The sequence below is a fragment of the Serinus canaria genome, chromosome 4, assembly GCF_022539315.1.
Source record: "Serinus canaria isolate serCan28SL12 chromosome 4, serCan2020, whole genome shotgun sequence".
Taxonomy (NCBI): Eukaryota; Metazoa; Chordata; class Aves; order Passeriformes; family Fringillidae; genus Serinus; species Serinus canaria.
In genome coordinates, this window is record NC_066317.1 from 63,953,511 (window position 1) to 63,974,049 (window position 20,539).

At 41.4% G+C, this 20,539-nt stretch overlaps 1 protein-coding gene across 6 annotated transcripts; it reads left to right on the forward strand.

Moving 5' to 3' along the window:
* The first annotated feature begins 1,353 nt into the window (after positions 1 to 1,353).
* On the forward strand, positions 1,354 to 20,329 carry LOC103826116 (uncharacterized). 6 transcript variants are annotated; one of them, XM_050973574.1, is made up of 19 exons: positions 1,354 to 1,481; positions 2,975 to 3,091; positions 4,323 to 4,427; positions 4,805 to 4,924; positions 5,669 to 5,818; positions 6,631 to 6,768; positions 7,360 to 7,476; positions 7,877 to 7,984; positions 11,309 to 11,425; positions 12,667 to 12,771; positions 13,148 to 13,267; positions 14,020 to 14,169; positions 14,950 to 15,087; positions 15,679 to 15,795; positions 16,196 to 16,303; positions 16,707 to 16,820; positions 17,133 to 17,246; positions 17,981 to 18,173; positions 19,045 to 20,329. In XM_050973574.1, the coding sequence occupies exons 1-17, from the start codon at positions 1,429 to 1,431 to the stop codon at positions 17,236 to 17,238; spliced, it is 1,983 nt and encodes a 660-aa protein (XP_050829531.1). In that variant the 5' UTR covers positions 1,354 to 1,428; the 3' UTR covers positions 17,239 to 17,246; positions 17,981 to 18,173; positions 19,045 to 20,329. The 6 variants fall into 6 exon arrangements, with proteins under 6 accessions (XP_050829531.1, XP_050829532.1, XP_050829533.1 ...); XM_050973575.1 differs by having other exon boundaries at positions 18,030 to 18,173; XM_050973576.1 differs by having other exon boundaries at positions 14,953 to 15,087.
* The last annotated feature ends 210 nt before the right edge of the window (positions 20,330 to 20,539 follow it).

A 20,539-nucleotide genomic window follows, 5' to 3' on the forward strand; every position in this document is an offset into this window, starting at 1 on the left:
TCCTAGTACAGCCTGAATGCAGAGGGGTGCATAAATGGAAGAAGGTGTGTATGAAATCTCTGTAAGAACCTCAGGAGGGACAAAGAGGCCTCCAAATACTTTTGACAACTCCCAGATGGGAAGGAGTGACACTGGATGTCATGAAATCAGCAGGGGCAATGACTAAAAATTTGTCTTTCCAAGGAAGCGCTAGCATTGTAGCTATGGTGTGTCCTATATAAAACACTTATTTTGTTGTGACCTTGCTCAGACTTATTACTGTGCACCAGCAATAAAGAATTTATCACATTCCTATATCACATTCCTGTAGTAGAGGACCTATTGGAGTGTGTCCAGAGGAGAACCAGAAGATGTTCAGAGGGTTGGAGCACCTCTGCTATGGACACAGGCTGAGAGAGAAGGAAGTGTTCAGCCTGGAGAAGAGAAAGCTCCAGGGAGACCTTAAAGCACCTTCCACTACCTAAAGGGTCTCAAAGAGGGCTGGAGAGGGACTTTTGACAAGGGCATGGCATGACAGGACAAGGGGGAATGGCTTTAAACTGAAAGGAAGTAGGTTCAGATTAGATAGAGAGGAAGAAATCCTTTACTGTGAAGGTGGTGAGACAGTGGCAGAGGTGACCAGAGAAGCTGTGGATGCCCCATCCCTGGAAGGGATCCTGTTCATGGCCAGGCTGGATGGGGCTCTGAACATCCTGCTCTAGGGGAAGGTGTCCCTGCCCATCACAGGGGAGTTGTAAGGAGATGGTCTTCAGTGTCCCTTCCAACCCAAATCATTCTGTGATTTTGTTAAACTAGCTAGCCTGCAGCTAAGTACCATTCCAGTCAGGATAACCTCAGTAAAACCAAAGTTCAGAGTGCCTTTCTTAAGAAATGTTTGTTGACTGAGCTATTTAAGGAACTGAGATATAAATATTCGAGAAAGTTATCTTTAGGGTCCTTTTCAAGCCAAACTGTTCTATGATTCCATTAATGGTATGAAATGTGGGACACATTCCTGTAGCATGTACACTGTGGTGGCCACCAACCCCTCACGAGGTCTAGGAGAAAAATTACTTGTCCCAAAACAAACCCTTGGCTATTGCGTGAGGTAACGCTGTGATGTGGGAGCTGGGTTTTCCCTACATTTGCGAGCGGAGTGGGCCGGGGATGCACTCTGGAGAGACAGGGTGTGAGGGCAATGGTGTCCCTGGTGTGAGGGAAGCTACGCCCGGGCCCTCACAGGGGCGCAGGACATTTTTCTCTCCTCCGGACCGAGCAGCACCCACTCAGCAACAGCCCCGGCCGAGGCTCTCCCGGCCGCGCCTGCGCTCCCCGCCGGAGGACGGGCCGCGCCTGCGCTGCCGCCGCAGCTGGGCCGGGCCGTGTCGGGCTGGGCCGGGCTGAGCCGGGCCGGGGCCGTCTCGGGACGGGCCGCCGCCCGCCTCGGCCATGTCCGGCGGGCCGCGCCGCCCGGGTGCAGCGGAGTCGGGCGGGCAGCGCAGGTGGGAGCGGCCGAAGGGGCACGGGGAGCAGGGCGGGCAGCGCCCCGCTGGGCGGGAGGGGGTGCGGTACTGCCCCTCCCGGGCGGCTCGGGAGGCAGGTGCCGGCTGTGTAACCCGTGCTCTCCCAGCAAACGGTCCCTTCTCCTGCGGCCTCGCCCCCCGTGCGGGAGCTCCTTCGGTCTTCTCTGTCGGTGGCGAGTGAGGGGCCAGCTGTCCCGGGCAGGGCGTGTGGGTTCGGCGAGACGCCCCAGCCCGGCTGGGAGCACTGGGGCTTGGCGTCAGGCTAGAGTGGGCGGGCAGTGCAAAGCAAATGCTGGAATGTTTGTAAAAGGCATAATTTTTGGTGATCATTTCCTCTTACAAACAGCGTCGTACTTACGGCGAGTGTTGTCGTGTACCTAAGCTGGTTTAAAAAATGTTTTCTTGCAAGTCGGTAAACCGATAATTGTTTAAGGTGGTTAGGGAAGGGATGTAATCGTTTATTGCCTTGGCGAAAACTGAGCGGCTTTGGAAGGGGACCGTTTGCCTGGGTCTGTGATTCTGAGGAAGCTGTGCTGTTTGTGCCGCGTGGTGTTGGTATCTTCGAGCCCTCTGAGAGCAGGAAGCTCCCAAAGCCAGACAGGGTGAAGGAGCAAAGGAAAGAAATGATTGGCGGTTAACAAAGGAGTAAAACATCAAAAATTTTTTCTCTTCCTTGTTGAGCTAAGAGCAGAGACCTGGCCGGTACATAGCAGTGTGTTTACTGTTCGTCACACGTACAAAACATGTAACAGAGGCTGCAGTGCCAGAGCGTTCTCTCGGGCAGGTGCGGCGGTGCATCTGCAGCTGCCGTCCTTAGCCCAGAAGCCAGCTCCGGTGTTGGGAGATGCTACGGTTGTATTTTGTTTAGTAAGCTGCCACTTAAGATGTCAAAGGAGGAGAATGTAGAGAACTCAACCCTTAAGCCATCCCTGGCTGACCTGCAGTGTGCTGTGAGCACTACAGGCAGCTCCCTGTCCCAGGCTGCCTTGTGAGGGCTCCAGAATTTCCTATATAAAAGTGTTTCCACATCGACATTTGACCTACTTCTCCCTAGCCATTGCATTGAAGTGTAGTTTCTGGACTTGCCTTTTCTGTGAGCTTACCGTTGGATGTGGCAGTAAATAAATGTCAAGTAATGCACTGCTGACAGAGGATGGACATGTCAACAAGTCCATAAACACTGGTGGCAGTCATCAGTTAGGTTTTCCTTCCCCACCAATTTGTTTGCAACAAGAGTCGATTTTTTGTTGTCAAAATATTGTTTGTTTGAAAATTGTGATGTCTAAATTGCATTAGTCAAAGTTATTTTCTCAGCAAGTGCACCAACACCTTTGTTAAGTAGGTGTTGCCTGAGTAAGTTGATATGAATCACACATGTGTATGCCAAATCAAATTGTCCATCTTTGATTTTGATAGGCCACATTCAGTGGCTACCGGTGACTTGATTTCAGATGAAGATTCTTCTTTTCTAGTTCTGTGCAACATCCACACTGCTGGCATCAAGAGCAGGAACATAGAAGCTGCAATGATTCCGATTCTCTGGTGTTGGAGGAATATCGATGTTGCCATTCAGACCAGTGGCTGGAGAGGTAAGGACCAAGTATAAATGTTTTTTAAAGCTCCACTTTGCTGCACTCTTCTTTAGGACTCCAAGAAATGCTTGGACATGTTTAGGTTGAGTGTTCTCTTCCAGTAGAGTAGCACAGAGTTAGGAGATGATACCTGCATCATGCCTAAAGGACACCAGGGTGTCTCATGGAAATACATGCCACAGTATTAGCAATTTTCAAAATGAAAGGGAGAAGGGCTATGTACTGGAGCAGTAATTTAAGCCCTTAATTGCTGAAGTCGTCAATATCAGTATAAAACTCCCAATTAAGCCATTTGCTGTTACTTTCATACTTTTCTTTTGCATCCTGTTGTGTAAATGTGAGCAGACCATCTTTGTCTCTTCACAGTCCACTTGGTATATTCAGCTGTACTGCAGTTTTTAGTGAGCACCTATTTTTTCCTCTAGTCCATTCGTGAGGACAATTTCAGATGAGATAGAACTCTGTACTTGGGTAATTCTGTGAATATTTTGCTTGACGTTTGGATATTCTAGACTAAAGACCCAAGGTGGAGGAAACGGTTCAGACTGGTATCTTACAGTCTGATAGCAAGGGTGCAAAGTGGTGAGTGCTGAGATATGTGCAGAAAACTGAACAGAATGTAAGAGGAAAAGTTTTACAAAGGGTAGATGAAAATGTTTTTTATGTAATTCATAACTTTCTGAGTACTCCACTATATGAAGGTGATTTTCATTTTTGATGGCATGTTTAATATTGCTTTGTTAAAGGATGAATGTTTTGAAGAGCTTAGGAAAGGCCTTGTATTCAGGAGTGTTTTCAGTGTCTTTGATGAGATCATAAATAATAATGAGAGTATGGCATAAGTGTGAGCCTGAAGGGATGTGCCAGCAGTGTGTTGTGTTTCTCTTTTCCTCAGTGGATCTGTTCCTTCTCAGTGTGGAGCCTTTGTCCGGTGTTAAAATGACAATGTCAGCTTGCATGGTAATGTCATCTGTTGCTGTGAAACCATTTAGGCAAAGTAAGAGTATCAGCTACATCTGCTTCTGTATTACTTACATGACTTGTTAAATGTTGAGGCCTTAAAATTGACAGAAGAGGGCAGGCTGAAGGTGACTAAGAACTGAAATAGAGAAGGAACATGCCCATGGTTCTACAGTTGTGGAGCTGGTTTTGTCCATTATTGATGTTTCTGTTGATTAAATGCGTTAATAGCAGCAAACATTCATGTTGAACTCCCTTTATTTTCTAGCTCTACAACATCAGAGCATTCTAGGCTGCTTTCCAGTTGCGCCAGCTGGGAAGGTAGAACTGAAGAAGGCAAAACAATGAGAACATCAAATAAAAAAATGACAAAGTAGGTATTGAGCTATTTCTGCTTATTGTTGTATTTGGTTTTAGCAACAACCATCTGATGATCCCTGACTAGTTCACATGCATTAATGACGATTTGAAACCACAGACAGGCTGTTTCATATCAAGCCTGAAGGAACCCTGAAGGAGGGAGTAGCACTGAGAGGTTTTATCTGAAAAGCTTCTTGTGTGATTATTAGAGATTCAGATTTGATTAGCACAGCTTTTACTTCTGAGAACTAGTGAGGTAAGAGTTGTGCTCACTGTCTGACATTAAGAATAGAGGCCAGTTCTTGATTATGTGTTTATGTAAATTCCTAAAATGCTATTTAGTTTCTTTTCAACTTAATTTTAATTTTTATTTTCAAATTCTGCTTGAAGCAACTCTGCCAATCCGGCTGAAAGGGAAACTGATGAGGTGGTCCTGAGGAGAAGACAAAAGCAGATCAATTTTGGCAAGAATACTCTGGCATATGACAGATACATTAAAGAAGTTCCAAAGTAAGTTGCCCTGTGTTGCAGATTTCCAGATGAGCTCTTAGTTGTTCCTGGTGGGTGTGTGTAGAATAGCACACAGCCTTAGTTCTCTTGAAATTCTTCTTCCTGTGGCTATTACTGCTGAATATGTCATTATATGTTGTGTGATATCTCTGGGTAATTTGAGTCAGCTGTCCCAGCACTTTCCCCTCTCACCTTAATGTCTGTGGGGTGGGGAACAGAAGAAGGCCTTGAAGCTGTGCAAGCTCTGTTCAGTCATGCCCCAAAGTCAGTGTGTTTAACAGCACTGTTGTAGTAATTAATGCAAAACACAGCACTACTGGGACTGCTGAGGAGGAAGGAATCTTAACGCCATCTTCGACAGGCTGAGTGCAATACTAAATAAAAGATGCTGCACTTGACTCAGGAAAAGTAAAGTAGAAGGATCTGGAGGTCAGGATAATATTGAAGCAGTATGAGTTATGCTTCTGTTTCATCCTTGTTCAAGGGCAGTACAGCTCTGCTTTTGGCAGCTGTCAGAGTGCTGGACTGGATGAGCCTCCAGTCTGACTCAGCACATTATGGTTTGTTGTCGCTTTTGTGATTCATTTTTGGTAACATCTTCTACACCTTTCAGTGAAGTATTTAAAAATATGAACATTTCTTTATTAGACCACCGATGCTTGTGTGACCTGATGGACTAAGGATTCTTTTTAAGGAAAGCACTCTTTGTGCTCTGAAATAACAAATATTGCTGTGTGTTTCCAGGAACCAGCGACTTCCAGGGGTTCACCCTACAACTCCCAACAAGTTCAAGAAGTACAGCCGCAGGTCCTGGGACCGGCAGATCAAGCTGTGGAAGATAGCACTGCATGCCTGGGATCCTCCTGCTGAAGAAACCTGGGATCTGCAGCCCGTGTATGTTCTATGGGTGAATCAAGTCAGGGCTTAAGGAATTTAAGGTGGGCTCTGTGGTTCATTAGAACCACCCAGACTGGGAGTAAAAAGATGAGACTCAACAATGGGAGTAGTCTTGAATGCTTTGTTTTCCATTAGAATTCTGTTAGTCTTCAATATATTGCAGTTACTTAGTCTAAGGTAATCTGCAGTCAGGAGTTATGGGGGAGAAAGGCATTTGGTCTGCCAGCAGTAGCACATTCCTTTCCCCTTTGTATTTACACTGGTGGGCACAAGGTGATGTTACTTGTCTGGAAAGCCAGAGGCAGGAGCAGAAATTTGGCAATTACTGTTCCTTGAGTTTGATAACTTTCCATCTTTCCTTTTCCTGAAGTCATTGGAACCACAATGTGTCTCCTTCACTGTCAATATGTGAGAGGATTTGAGTCGTTTAAGAAGATGAGAGAGATTTCTGTATTCTCTGCCAGGATGGTGGCAACTGCGTTCAAGAAGGAATTAGTTTTATCTTTTCTCCAGTTTGAACTTCTGTAACAAGGCTGGTTCTGCTACTTAATGCCACCTCATTCTTTACAAGATTTGCGCTCGTAAATTGGGAGGAGAAGAGTGAATGGAATTCTCTTGGCTGTGTTACTGTAGTGTGTAAATAGTTTCACCTGTGTTGTAATTGACCTGTGGTAGAAGTTGCAGTTTTTATACCATTTGGTTGTCAGATGGCATTAACTGTTACTTCTTACTGCAGCTGAACTGTTTTCTGTTTGGAGCTGTAAGCCAGATAGTTTTTTAAAGCTTTTTCTTTTTCCTGCTGTGTTTAGCAGTACAGAACCTTCAGGTAGTTCCCAGGAATGGTTCTGCAAAGATGAGGATGTTCCTGGCACCTTTGTGTTTGAGGAAAAGCAGTCAAGAAATGAGTGTGAAGATGAATGTCGACAGAGTGGCCACACACCTGAGAGGTATGAGAGCAAACTTCTGTTCTTAACTTAGGGAAATAACTCGGTACAGGTCAGTGCTGTCAGGTTTTTGTAGGAAATGTTTAGTGTGGAAGGGCAGCTTTGGGGTTTGACATTTTGCTGTTGAATGTGATCTATCAGTGGTACAGAGCACTAAATATGGAAAAATTGCCAGCATTGCTGAATTACATGATTTAACAGAAGGAAATGCAGTGTGTTTTCATCTTCTCAGGTTATACAGCAGAGTAGTGAGGTTTCTTTAACCATTGCTGCAATGTGCTGAAAGTAGGGGAGCTTTTTCAGGAGCAGGAGTCCCCATCCTTCATAGAGTTGTGCCTGTCTGCAGCACAGCAGGGAGACTGTGACATGCACTTCCCTGTTTACTGAAATATCTTGTCCTGGGGGGATGTGTGTGATGCTCAAAATGGTTTTGATTCCAAACTGTGAGAGATTTGCTCAGTGTTCCTCTGTGTGACTGAAGAATCATACCCCAAAAGAAAACTTCCTCAGCAGCATGTGCTGTTATTTAGCAGAGCAGTGATAAACATTAAACATAGATAAGAAATGTTACGTGTGTAAAATCTGTTTTTGTAGTTCCTGTTCTCCCAATTCTTCTCCAGTATGGAAACGCAGAAGAAGAAACAATTCTGACTCCTCTGTGGTTTCAGAGAGCAAAAACCATTATCTGGAGATGTGCCACACTCAGGAAAGGTATGAAATGATTCTCCATGTGGGAATTCATTGATACTATGAACTGACTTTTGGAACATGACTGGTATTTTCCCCTCCCTTTGTCACTAGCTTCAATAGTATCCAAAGGTGTGCAATGTAATGAGGAAGGGAGATCATGTCAGAATAATTGTGCTCTGTGATAGCAAATATTTACAGGGCTCCATTGCAAAGTGTCAGAAGACACAGCACAGGTTGTGTTTTGTGTGTAGATTTAGGCAACACTAAGGATTTTGGCTGTTTAGGAGACATTTCACACTGACCTTAGTGAAAATGTTCATGCAGGTGTGGTTTCTTCTCTCTGCTTAGCCCCCTTCTGAAAAATTAGGAGGAGCTGTGTTACCACCGTGCAGGGATTCAGACGTTTTCATTTTCTTTGCAGCCTTACTGACTCAGGACATCAGGACGCTTTTTCAAAGTGCTCAGAGTGGGAAGCCTTTGGTGGAAAAGATGAAGTAATGACAGTGCAACAAAGTCTAGAAATAGCCAGGTAAATAGCCCAGTGATGATGTTGTTATTTCTGTTTGTTGCTTATGCTGTAAAGGTGTCCTTTCCTTTTCTTTTTAATTTTTCCTTCACAATGGTTATTACTGCTTTTTTTTTTTTTTTTTTTTAACCTTCTTTTATTTCCTCCAGCATGTGGTGTGTTTGGTTGCTGTTTCTGTTCTTTGATTTTACTTAGCTTTTCCAGTCTGGCTCTCCATCTGTTGCTTTCTTCTGCCTCTGCCATCCCAGGTAATGCTGGAAAATGATGAGTCCTTTTCACTCAGTATCTTTTGGAAAGAACTGGAAATTTGCCTCTCACTTCTCAGCCTAAGAGCTGGACCCTTCCTCTATCTGTCTCCCTAGAGATTTAGATGTTTTATAGTGATAAGAAACAAACAAACAAAAAAAAAAAGAAAAAAAAAAAACCAAAACAGAACAAAACTAAGGACCCTAAGTAATGCAAGTGACTGAAATATTTACTTAAAGAATTTTCTTTAGTTTTGCATTTCCAGCTCTGTGTATGCTTTTTCATGTCACTAATTTGTGGATGGGCAATGTTAGTAGTCTGAAGTATATTATATAAATGTGATGTCATGAAACTAAAGACAGTCTCTGGGTGGACTGTGTCAGTACAAATACCCCATATGAGTGTATCATGTATAGCCCAAATATCCCAGTGTGCTGCATCTCAACAGCTTTTTCTCAAAATATGACTCATGGCTCAATTATTTACTTCCACAGTTTGTAATGTTCCAGAGTGTATTGGGAAAATATATTACCTTTTTTTTCTTTATTTTAATGTGATTTGTCAACCCAAAAAAGACATTTTTTTTCCAAGCAGGAGATATTTTTAATCCATTTTATGAGTACAGTTTTTCTAGCATGAGGTTTGGCATAGCTTGAAACCAAGATACAAAGTTATCGTATGATCTCTACAGTAAGAGTATTTTTATTATATATGTGTGAACTGGATTAAATTGCCCAGAGAAGTTGTGGCTGCCCCATTCTTGGAAGTGCAAAAGGGATTGAACAGAACTTTGAGCAACCTGGACTAGTGGAAGGTGTCCCCATGGCAGAGGGTTGGAACTGGATGATCTTTAAGGTCACCTCCAACTCAAACTTTTCTCTGATAATGTTAAACTTGCTAGACTGCAGCTAAGCACCATTCCATTCAGGACAAACCTCAGTAAGGCTGAGGTTCTCAGTGCCATTTTTAAAGAAATGTTTGTGGACTTTTGAGCTGTTTAAGGAGTTGAGATATAAATCCTCAAGCTTTTACATGGATCACAAGACATTTTCTTCCAAAGACATACTGCAGGATTTCTCAGTTGTGGGTTTTGGGGTTGGTGGGTTTTATTGCTAAATAGCTTAACTGTTTAAAATGAACAGTATTATTTAGATAGCCCTTGGGGAAAAGGTTTCATGAATACATGCAGTTAATCTTAAAACCCTCTGAAGAGCTCAATAAAAATACAGTCAATTCTTTGTAAGACTTCTGGTTTTAATTTTAAAGTTATGTTTACCAAGGAAAACTTTATATGAGCGGAAATCAGCCTGTCTTATCTGTATGCGGTGTCTTACCTAAGAACATGGGAATAAGTACAAATAGGGCTTAAATTCTCCTGAAGGTGCATATGGTAAGTCGTCCTTGGATGGATTTTCCTAGTACAGCCTGAATGCAGAGGGGTGCATAAATGGAAGAAGGTGTGTATGAAATCTCTATAAGAACCTCAGGAGGGACAAAAAAAGCCTCCAAATACTTTTGACAACTCCCAGATGGGAAGGAGTGACACTGGATGTCATGAAATCAGCAGGGGCAGTGACTAAAAATCTGTTTTTCCAAGGAAACACTGGCATGTACAATGGTGTCTCCTATATAAAACATTTATTTCATTGTGGAGGTAACACTGCTCACTTATTAAAAATTTTATAAAAGTTTATTAAGGGATAAAATCTACCTCTGGGGTGCTTGGCTAATTGCCAAAAGCACACAGTTAAATTAATCCATGTTCTCTATATACTGCATTACAGGTGCAATATACCTGCATTACAGGTGGTACATGCATATTCTTAAGAGTTTATACATATTCAAATATTCTTTTGAGTTTAGATGTTCTTTTGCTTGGTTTTAACCTTTCAATTGTCTTCATGCCATCTTGTAGCTTAAACAAATGTATTTTATTTCTTCTCGTGTTTCCATCCTGTTGCATTTTCACTCCCTGATAACAAAGAGTCAACAAATGCTTCTTTTTTTGGTGCTCTCGTTTTGGTTTCAGTTATCTTGTCTTCTAGATAAGATAGTCCCCAAGTGTGGGAAATCACCTAATCATTTTACACCGTTTACTGAGTTACATCAAAAAACACTTCAACATTTCTCAGTCTCTGTTATGCAATGGTCTAAAATAGTATATATTGCACTACTATTTGTAACAGTGTACGGTACCTATATAAACAGAAAGATATAGCAAAAGCAGTAATTGCTTTATCAGGATATTTCTGATCAATAATAACATGCAAAACAAAAGTAAATACATAAATGCAAAAGCCAGTAACTGTATTTATGATTTATAACACAAATATCCAGAAACGTGGTGTATTTACAGTGCAGAGGCTGCAGTGCCAGAGCGTTCTCTCGGGCAGGTGCGGCGGTGCATCTGCAGCTGCCGTCCTTAGCCCAGAAGCCAGCTCTGGTGTTGGGAGATGCTACGGTTGTATTTTGTTTAGTAAGCTGCCACTTAAGATGTCAAAGGAGGAGAATGTAGAGAACTCAACCCTTAAGCCATCCCTGGCTGACCTGCAGTGTGCTGTGAGCACTACAGGCAGCTCCCTGTCCCAGGCTGCCTTGTGAGGGCTCCAGAATTTCCTATATAAAAGTGTTTCCACATCGACATTTGACCTACTTCTCCCTAGCCATTGCATTGAAGTGTAGTTTCTGGACTTGCCTTTTCTGTGAGCTTACCGTTGGATGTGGCAGTAAATAAATGTCAAGTAATGCACTGCTGACAGAGGATGGACATGTCAACAAGTCCATAAACACTGGTGGCAGTCATCAGTTAGGTTTTCCTTCCCCACCAATTTGTTTGCAACAAGAGTCTATTTTTTGTTATCAAAATATTGTTTGTTTGAAAATTGTGATGTCTAAATTGCAATAGTCAAAGTTATTTTCTCAGCAAGTGCACCAACACCTTTGTTAAGTAGGTGTTGCCTGAGTAAGTTGATATGAATCACACATGTGTATGCCAAATCAAATTGTCCATCTTTGATTTTGATAGGCCACATTCAGTGGCTACCGGTGACTTGATTTCAGATGAAGATTCTTCTTTTCTAGTTCTGTGCAACATCCACACTGCTGGCATCAAGAGCAGGAACATAGAAGCTGCAATGATTCCGATTCTCTGGTGTTGGAGGAATATCGATGTTGCCATTCAGACCAGTGGCTGGAGAGGTAAGGACCAAGTATAAATGTTTTTTAAAGCTCCACTTTGCTGCACTCTTCTTTAGGACTCCAAGAAATGCTTGGACATGTTTAGGTTGAGTGTTCTCTTCCAGTAGAGTAGCACAGAGTTAGGAGATGATACCTGCATCATGCCTAAAGGACACCAGGGTGTCTCATGGAAATACATGCCACAGTATTAGCAATTTTCAAAATGAAAGGGAGAAGGGCTATGTACTGGAGCAGTAATTTAAGCCCTTAATTGCTGAAGTCGTCAATATCAGTATAAAACTCCCAATTAAGCCATTTGCTGTTACTTTCATACTTTTCTTTTGCATCCTGTTGTGTAAATGTGAGCAGACCATCTTTGTCTCTTCACAGTCCACTTGGTATATTCAGCTGTACTGCAGTTTTTAGTGAGCACCTATTTTTTCCTCTAGTCCATTCGTGAGGACAATTTCAGATGAGATAGAACTCTGTACTTGGGCAATTCTGTGAATATTTTGCTTGACATTTGGGTATTCTAGACTAAAGACCCAAGGTGGAGGAAATGGTTCAGACTGGTATCTTACAGTCTGATAGCAAGGATGCAAAGTGGTGAGTGCTGAGATATGTGCAGAAAACTGAACAGAATGTAAGAGGAAAAGTTTTACAAAGGGTAGATGAAAATGTTTTTTATGTAATTCGTACCTTTCTGAGTACTGCACTATATGAAGGTGATTTTCATTTTTGATGGCATGTTTAAAAAAAAAAAATATTGCTTTGTTAAAGGATGAATGTTTTGAAGAGCTTAGCAAGGGCCTTGTATTCAGGAGTGTTTTCAGTGTCTTTGATGAGATCATAAAAAATACTGAGAGTACTGCATGAGTGTGAGCCTGAAGGGATGTGCCAGCAGTGTGTTGTGTTTCTCTTTTCCTCAGTGGATCTGTTCCTTCTCAGTGTGGAGCCTTTGTCCGGTGTTAAAATGACAATGTCAGCTTGCATGGTAATGTCATCTGTTGCTGTGAAACCATTTAGGCAAAGTAAGAGTATCAGCTACATCTGCTTCTGTATTACTTACATGACTTGTTAAATGTTGAGGCCTTAAAATTGACAGAAGAGGGCAGGCTGAAGGTGACTAAGAACTGAAATAGAGAAGGAACATGCCCATGGTTCTACAGTTGTGGAGCTGGTTTTGTCCATTATTGATGTTTCTGTTGATTAAATGCGTTAATAGCAGCAAACATTCATGTTGAACTCCCTTTATTTTCTAGCTCTACAACATCAGAGCATTCTAGGCTGCTTTCCAGTTGCGCCAGCTGGGAAGGTAGAACTGAAGAAGGCAAAACAATGAGAACATCAAATAAAAAAATGACAAAGTAGGTATTGAGCTATTTCTGCTTATTGTTGTATTTGGTTTTAGCAACAACCATCTGATGATCCCTGACTAGTTCACATGCATTAATGACGATTTGAAACCACAGACAGGCTGTTTCATATCAAGCCTGAAGGAACCCTGAAGGAGGGAGTAGCATTGAAAACTTTATCTGAAAAGCTCCTTGTGTGATTATTAGAGATTCAGATTTGATTAGCACAGCTTTTACTTCTGAGAACTAGTGAGGTAAGAGTTGTGCTCACTGTCTGACATTAAGAATACAGGGCAGTTCTTGATTATGTGTTTATGTAAATTCCTAAAATGCTATTTAGTTTCTTTTCAACTTAATTTTAATTTTTATTTTCAAATTCTGCTTGAAGCAACTCTGCCAATCCAGCTGAAAGGGAAACTGATGAGGTGGTCCTGAGGAGAAGACAAAAGCAGATCAATTTTGGCAAGAATACTCTGGCATATGACAGATACATTAAAGAAGTTCCAAAGTAAGTTGCCCTGTGTTGCAGATTTCCAGATGAGCTCTTAGTTGTTCCTGGTGGGTGTGTGTAGAATAGCACACAGCCTTAGTTCTCTTGAAATTCTTCCTGTGGCTTGCCTGCTGAGTGTGACATTATATGTTGTGTGATATTCCTGGGTAATTTGAGTCAGCTGTCCCAGCACTTTCCCCTCTCAACTTAGTGTTCACTCTCACCTTAGTGTCTCTGGGGAAAGGAGAAGGCCTTGAAGCTGTGCAAGCTCTGTTCAGTCATGCCCCAAAGTCAGTGTGTTTATCAGCACTGTTTTAGCAATTAATGCAAAACACAGCACTACTGGGACTGCTGAGGAGGAAGGAATCTTAACGCCATCTTCGACAGGCTGAGTGCAATACTAAATAAAAGATGCTGCACTTGACTCAGGAAAAGTAAAGTAGAAGGATCTGGAGGTCAGGATAATATTGAAGCAGTATGAGTTATGCTTCTGTTTCATCCTTGTTCAAGGGCAGTACAGCTCTGCTTTTGGCAGCTGTCAGAGTGCTGGACTGGATGAGCCTCCAGTCTGACTCAGCACATTATGGTTTGTTGTCGCTTTTGTGATTCATTTTTGGTAACATCTTCTACACCTTTCAGTGAAGTATTTAAAAATATGAACATTTCTTTATTAGACCACCGATGCTTGTGTGACCTGATGGACTAAGGATTCTTTTTAAGGAAAGCACTCTTTGTGCTCTGAAATAACAAATATTGCTGTGTGTTTCCAGGAACCAGCGACTTCCAGGGGTTCACCCTACAACTCCCAACAAGTTCAAGAAGTACAGCCGCAGGTCCTGGGACCGGCAGATCAAGCTGTGGAAGATAGCACTGCATGCCTGGGATCCTCCTGCTGAAGAAACCTGGGATCTGCAGCCCGTGTATGTTCTATGGGTGAATCAAGTCAGGGCTTAAGGAATTTAAGGTGGGCTCTGTGGTTCATTAGAACCACCCAGACTGGGAGTAAAAAGATGAGACTCAACAATGGGAGTAGTCTTGAATGCTTTGTTTTCCATTAGAATTCTGTTAGTCTTCAATATATTGCAGTTACTTAGTCTAAGGTAATCTGCAGTCAGGAGTTATGGGGGAGAAAGGCATTTGGTCTGCCTGCAGTAGCACATTCCTTTCCCCTTTGTATTTACACTGGTGGGCACAAGGTGATGTTACTTGTCTGGAAAGCCAGAGGCAGGAGCAGAAATTTGGCAATTACTGTTCCTTGAGTTTGATAACTTTCCATCTTTCCTTTTCCTGAAGTCAGTGGAACCACAATGTGTCTCCTTCACTGTCAATATGTGAGAGGATTTGAGTTGTTTAAGAAGATGAGAGAGAGATTTCTGTATTCTCTGCAGGATGGTGGCGACTGTGTTCAAGATGGAAATATTTTTATCTTTTCAAAAGTTAATGCCAACTCATTCTTTGCAAGATTTGCGCTAGTAAACTGGGAGGAGAAGACTGAATGGAATTCTCTTGGCTGTGTTACTGTAGTGTGTAAATAGTTTTACCTGTGTTGTAATTGACCTGTGGTAGAAGTTGCAGTTTTTATACCATTTGGTTGTCAGATGGCATTAACTGTTACTTCTTACTGCAGCTGAACTGTTTTCTGTTTGGAGCTGTAAGGCAGATAGTTTTTTAAAGCTTTTTCTTTTTCCTGCTGTGTTTAGCAGTACAGAACCTTCAGGTAGTTCCCAGGAATGGTTCTGCAAAGATGAGGATGTTCCTGGCACCTTTGTGTTTGAGGAAAAGCAGTCAAGAAATGAGTGTGAAGATGAATGTCGACAGAGTGGCCACACACCTGAGAGGTATGAGAGCAAACTTCTGTTCTTAACTTAGGGAAATAACTCAGTACAGGTCAGTGCTGTCAGGTTTTTGTAGGAAATGTTTAGTGTGGAAGGGCAGCTTTGGGGTTTGACATTTTGCTGTTGAATGTGATCTATCAGTGGTACAGAGCACTAAATATGGAAAAATTGCCAGCATTGCTGAATTACATGATTTAACAGAAGGAAATGCAGTGTGTTTTCATCCTCTCAGGTTATACAGCAGAGTAGCGAGGTTTCTTTAACCATTGCTGCAATGTGCTGAAAGTAGGGGAGCTTTTTCAGGAGCAGGAGTCCCCATCCTTCATAGAGTTGTGCCTGTCTGCAGCACAGCAGGGAGACTGTGACATGCACTTCCCTGTTTACTGAAATATCTTGTCCTGGGGGGATGTGTGTGATGCTCAAAATGGTTTTGATTCCAAACTGTGAGAGATTTGCTCAGTGTTCCTCTGTGTGACTGAAGAATCATACCCCAAAAGAAAACTTCCTCAGCAGCATGTGCTGTTATTTAGCAGAGCAGTGATAAACATTAAACATAGATAAGAAATGTTACGTGTGTAAAATCTGTTTTTGTAGTTCCTGTTCTCCCAATTCTTCTCCAGTATGGAAACGCAGAAGAAGAAACAATTCTGACTCCTCTGTGGTTTCAGAGAGCAAAAACCATTATCTGGAGATGTGCCACACTCAGGAAAGGTATGAAATGATTCTCCATGTGGGAATTCATTGATACTATGAACTGACTTTTGGAACATGACTGGTATTTTCCCCTCCCTTTGTCACTAGCTTCAATAGTATCCAAAGGTGTGCAATGTAATGAGGAAGGGAGATCATGTCAGAATAATTGTGCTCTGTGATAGCAAATATTTACAGGGCTCCATTGCAAAGTGTCAGAAGACACAGCACAGGTTGTGTTTTGTGTGTAGATTTAGGCAACACTAAGGATTTTGGCTGTTTAGGAGACATTTCACACTGACCTTAGTGAAAATGTTCATGCAGGTGTGGTTTCTTCTCTCTGCTTAGCCCCCTTCTGAAAAATTAGGAGGAGCTGTGTTACCACCGTGCAGGGATTCAGACGTTTTCATTTTCTTTGCAGCCTTACTGACTCAGGACATCAGGACGCTTTTTCAAAGTGCTCAGAGTGGGAAGCCTTTGGTGGAAAAGATGAAGTAATGACAGTGCAACAAAGTCTAGAAATAGCCAGGTAAATAGCCCAGTGATGATGTTGTTATTTCTGTTTGTTGCTTATGCTGTAAAGGTGTCCTTTCCTTTTCTTTTCATCTTTTCCTTCATGGTTACTACTACCTTATTTTTTTTTTTTTAACCTTCTTATATTTCCTCCAGCATGTGGTGTGTTTGGTTGCTGTTTCTGTTCTTTGAGTTTACTTGGCTTTTCCAGTCTGGCTCTCCATCTGTTGCTTTCTTCTGCCTCTGCCATCCCAGGTAATGCTGGAAAATGATGAGTCCCTTTCACACAGTGTCTTTTGGAAAGAACTGGAAGTTTGCTTCTCACTTCTTAGCCTAAGAGCTGGAAAGTTCTATTGTCTATCTCCCTTGAGATTATGTTGTTTTGTATTGACCACAATGATAGGGGTTTTTTTATGCAGTGACTCAATTCCAGCCAGTTGTTCTTCAGTATGGAACAATCCAAAACAGAAGAAATCCTGCTTCTTCCTGCCTGACAGCAAGACTTGTGGAGATGCAGACTTCAGGCTGGAGAGGTATCAAATACAGCTCATCAGCTGGGGTTTGAGGGGTATTTTTGCATATTATTTTAGTAGCTTAGTTTTCTTGCTGTAATTCAATCCAACCATTTATTATAAACATTTGATTTTTATTTTTTTAAGCTTTTTTTAACTATTTGTCTTAGGGATGTGTTGATCAATATTTATATGTTGTGTGGTAAAATTCTGTCTTTATGTTTTCATGTTATAGTGTATGTTAATGTAGAAGGATTTTAGCTGTATTTAGTATTCAAAAGGTACCATAATAAAACCACTTAGTCTTTGGTGCTTTGGTTTTTTTATTTGTAGGCTTAAACTTTGTAGCAGTTTATTGGATGGACATCAGTCAGAATACCGTGACAGGGGATGGGAAAGTGCAAATGCTGAAGATACAATACTGAGGAAAAAAATCTAAATACCAAGGTGAGTTTGTGCTGACTACTTACTTGATCTGTTTCAGTCGCCCATCCACAGTATCATCCTACAGAATCCAGCTGTCCTGTTCAGGCAGATCAGTTCCTCTTTTATTAGTGTATTATCCCATCCTCTTGCACTTAATACAGCACCTTAATTAAAAGACCTAGTGCTTCATACTTGCTAAGTTGAAAGTGTTAACTGTCAGGCAGAAAATGTGTTTTTATCTCTGAAATGAAAAGTGCCAATTTTTTTAAGTATTTCGATAGCACCTTTTCTGTCTCTTGATATTTTAGTGATGAAATAACAACTTGGCATTTGCAGCAGTAGATTTTAGTGGAAATTTTCTCTTGGACTTTAGGTTCCTGTGGTGCATTAATAGGATAGGTGATAATCTGGGTTAAACAGATTTTATTAGCAGTTAGTCTTTTGTGTAATTAGACTGTCTTTGATCTACCTTTGATGCAGGCTCTGAAACAGGACTCGGATATAAATGTCTTAATCAGTGATCTTTGAAAATTTTGCCTTATAAAACTTATTAAGTATATGGTCAAAATTAGTTTAACACTTAGATTTTGGATTATAGCAATGTAAGTAAAAGGCAGCTAGAGCTTTTAAAAATTATGCTGATGACATTTTTCTTTTGACTTTATTGATTTTTAATTTAAATTCTTTGAAGATGAATAAGATTTAACATGCTTTCACTTTTTTAAAGTGCTAATTCAATATTTGGAAATATCTAGTCTCTCTTTGTATATAGAAGTATTGAAGAAAGAATTTCTCCTGTGACAGAAAAAGACTTGAAGAATAGGGATGTAGTCTGAGATCAGCAGATCAAGTCTTGGAAAACTGGTGCTGGCATGTAGGATCTGCACTGAAAGAGGAAGAGATTTTCAGTCAGCATAAGTGCAATCAACATAAGGTGAAATTATTCAGGTAAAAGAAGCATCTCTGCATCACAGTTACGAGCCTATCTGGTTTCCACATAGTTGATATTTAGCATTTTTGCAGTAATCTTTGTTGTAAATTAGGCTGTATTGAGGAGTGTATATATTCAATGGGTTTGTAATCACACTTGTTCTAATTAAAAAAAGGCTCTGTTAGTTGTAGAATGTATGAAGTGAGTACCTTTCCTGTGGAGCAACACATTGGTTTTCTGGGATGGAGAGATCAGTATTTAGAGCAACATTGCCTTTAACCTTGGCTTTTAGGTGTGATGAGCTCTAACTCTCAAATGTCAGGAACTTTATCTGTGGAAGTTTAATCTTGCTTGAAAACCAGATAGTTGTTTACATGGTAGAATTCCACACTATCTTCCCTTTTGCTTAAAGAAAATTTCAGTCTTAAACAGAAATAAATGTGAATATATCTGGTTGATTTCTGGGGAAGAAACTTTAGTCCATAGGACACTTAAGATATGGCAGAAATTTGTTAATTAGAATTGAGATAAAAGTCTGTTTTATGAATTAAGAATGACATTTAGATGAAGACGATGCAGAGGGTTGGGAAGAACAGGCTCAGCTGCTTCCTTTTCTCTCTGTCAAATACTTCAGGAATGTAGAGAATTTAGTACTGTATTTTTTCAGTAATTTATGTCCTCAAAATGTCCATACCAGCTGTAACACTTGCTATAGTATGGACATTATGGGTTTCTCCTTTATACTGAGCTATAAGCTCACCATATGCTCTCTTCCATGTACTGCTACTGTAACACTACAGCTTAAAAGAGGAAAAGAGGAGAATATTTTGTTGCTAATGCCTGGATATAGCATGTTTATAAAATGCTGTTACCTGCTTTTTTGTTTAGGTTTCTCCAGATCTTTATAAGGATAGATTGTTTTCTGCAAGCTGTGCCTCTAGTGTAAAACTCCAGATTTCATGAAGCCTGTGCTACAATGACAATGTAGCTTAAAGCTTTTGTGAGGACATTCCTGCTGTGCCTGCAATGGCAGGTGACATGTGCATTAGATTTCAAAGGCTGCTTCAGGTGATGGATCCTGCCATTCCTTCTGGAGGTCTTGTTCCTCAGGGTGTGCTGATGCTTTACCAGTGAATTGGTCCAGTGTCAAGTCAGACTGAAAAATGCAACCCCTCCAGCCAAGGAACCTCATCTGCTCCACTGGACCAGAACTGGACATCCAGCCTGAAGAACTGCTTCAAAAGAATGTAGATAATTTCAGCCTTCCTCCAGTCATTAAAGACAAGCTGTTCATAACTTTCGGATTGGGTGATCACCCATTTGGCATATTTATTGTTCTCTGAGATGTATTAAGGGGGCATTTGCCTAAGCCAGGTGAGAGAAGAGAAAGGAAAGGTAGATGGTTTATCAAAATCAGATCCTTTTCTTGAAGGGGTTGAGTGACTGTTAAAACAACAGCACAGCTCAAATACCTGGGTTTTGCTTTTATGTGCATTGCAGCCTGACCCAAAGAGCCAGTCTTTAGTTAAAGAGTAGGAGAGGATGCATTCAGTGCCTGTTGTTCCTACAGCTATTGGGGATAAATAGCAGTATTTGTAGGTGTGGAGCTGCTGTTGTCCAGGCTAAGGGTTGTGATGGTGTTGGGATAGGCTCTCCTTTTTTTCTGCTAGCACTGTGTGCAGAAGTTTGAAGTGAGAGCTGTGGCTACAGTGGTTTGGACTAAATCCATGTGCCTGTTACAAGAGTTTTACAGTCCTTGTGTAGCATGTATTGGAATACCAATGGCTGCTAGAGCTGGGAGTTGTCTCTGCAGGAGTTTGGTTTTGCTTTCCCTTGCTGTGGGAGTGGCAGTACCCAGGGTCAAGAGCCCATTGTGCTGCTGATTTTGAAGTAAGCTGCTTCCTCAGAAACTCCTCTCACTCCCAAAATGTAATTTCCAGGCATGCTCAGGTATTTTTCCCAACACAAGGGTGTATCAGTCACACACCACAGAGCATTTGTGTGTACAAGGGACACATCTGTACAGCACTTTTCTAAGAGGTAATATTTAGAACCTTGTTGTTCCAGTGTGCATATTTCCTTGTGATTTATGATGATTGTTAATAAAGGGAATGTGCTACATTTTTGGCAATTTGCCTTTATGCAGAAGAATTAAAGACTTGAATTAAAAATCCTTGTCAGTCTGCTTTTGCACTTCTGTTGTCAGTTTGATTATGAAAGGAATATGTGGGTTCAGTAGTCCTTTCTTGTTGTTTTAGGGTGTTTGCTTGGTTTGGGTAGTGATTTTGGATTTTTAGTTCTTGCTAAAAGGGGAAAAGAGGAGTCTTCAGAGATTAGAATTAGACTCCTGAAGGCAGTTTACAATTCTGGTTTTGTCCAGCCC

Excerpts from the sequence above, each read along its gene's own strand:
- LOC103826116 (XM_050973574.1), top strand. The coding sequence starts at position 1,429 with ATGTCCGGCGGGCCGCGCCGCCCGGGTGCAGCGGAGTCGGGCGGGCAG. Across the intron at positions 13,268-14,019 it reads TACATTAAAGAAGTTCCAAA|GAACCAGCGACTTCCAGGGG; the intron begins GTAAGTTGCCCT and ends GTGTGTTTCCAG. Across the intron at positions 16,821-17,132 it reads GCAGACTTCAGGCTGGAGAG|GCTTAAACTTTGTAGCAGTT; the intron begins GTATCAAATACA and ends TTTTATTTGTAG.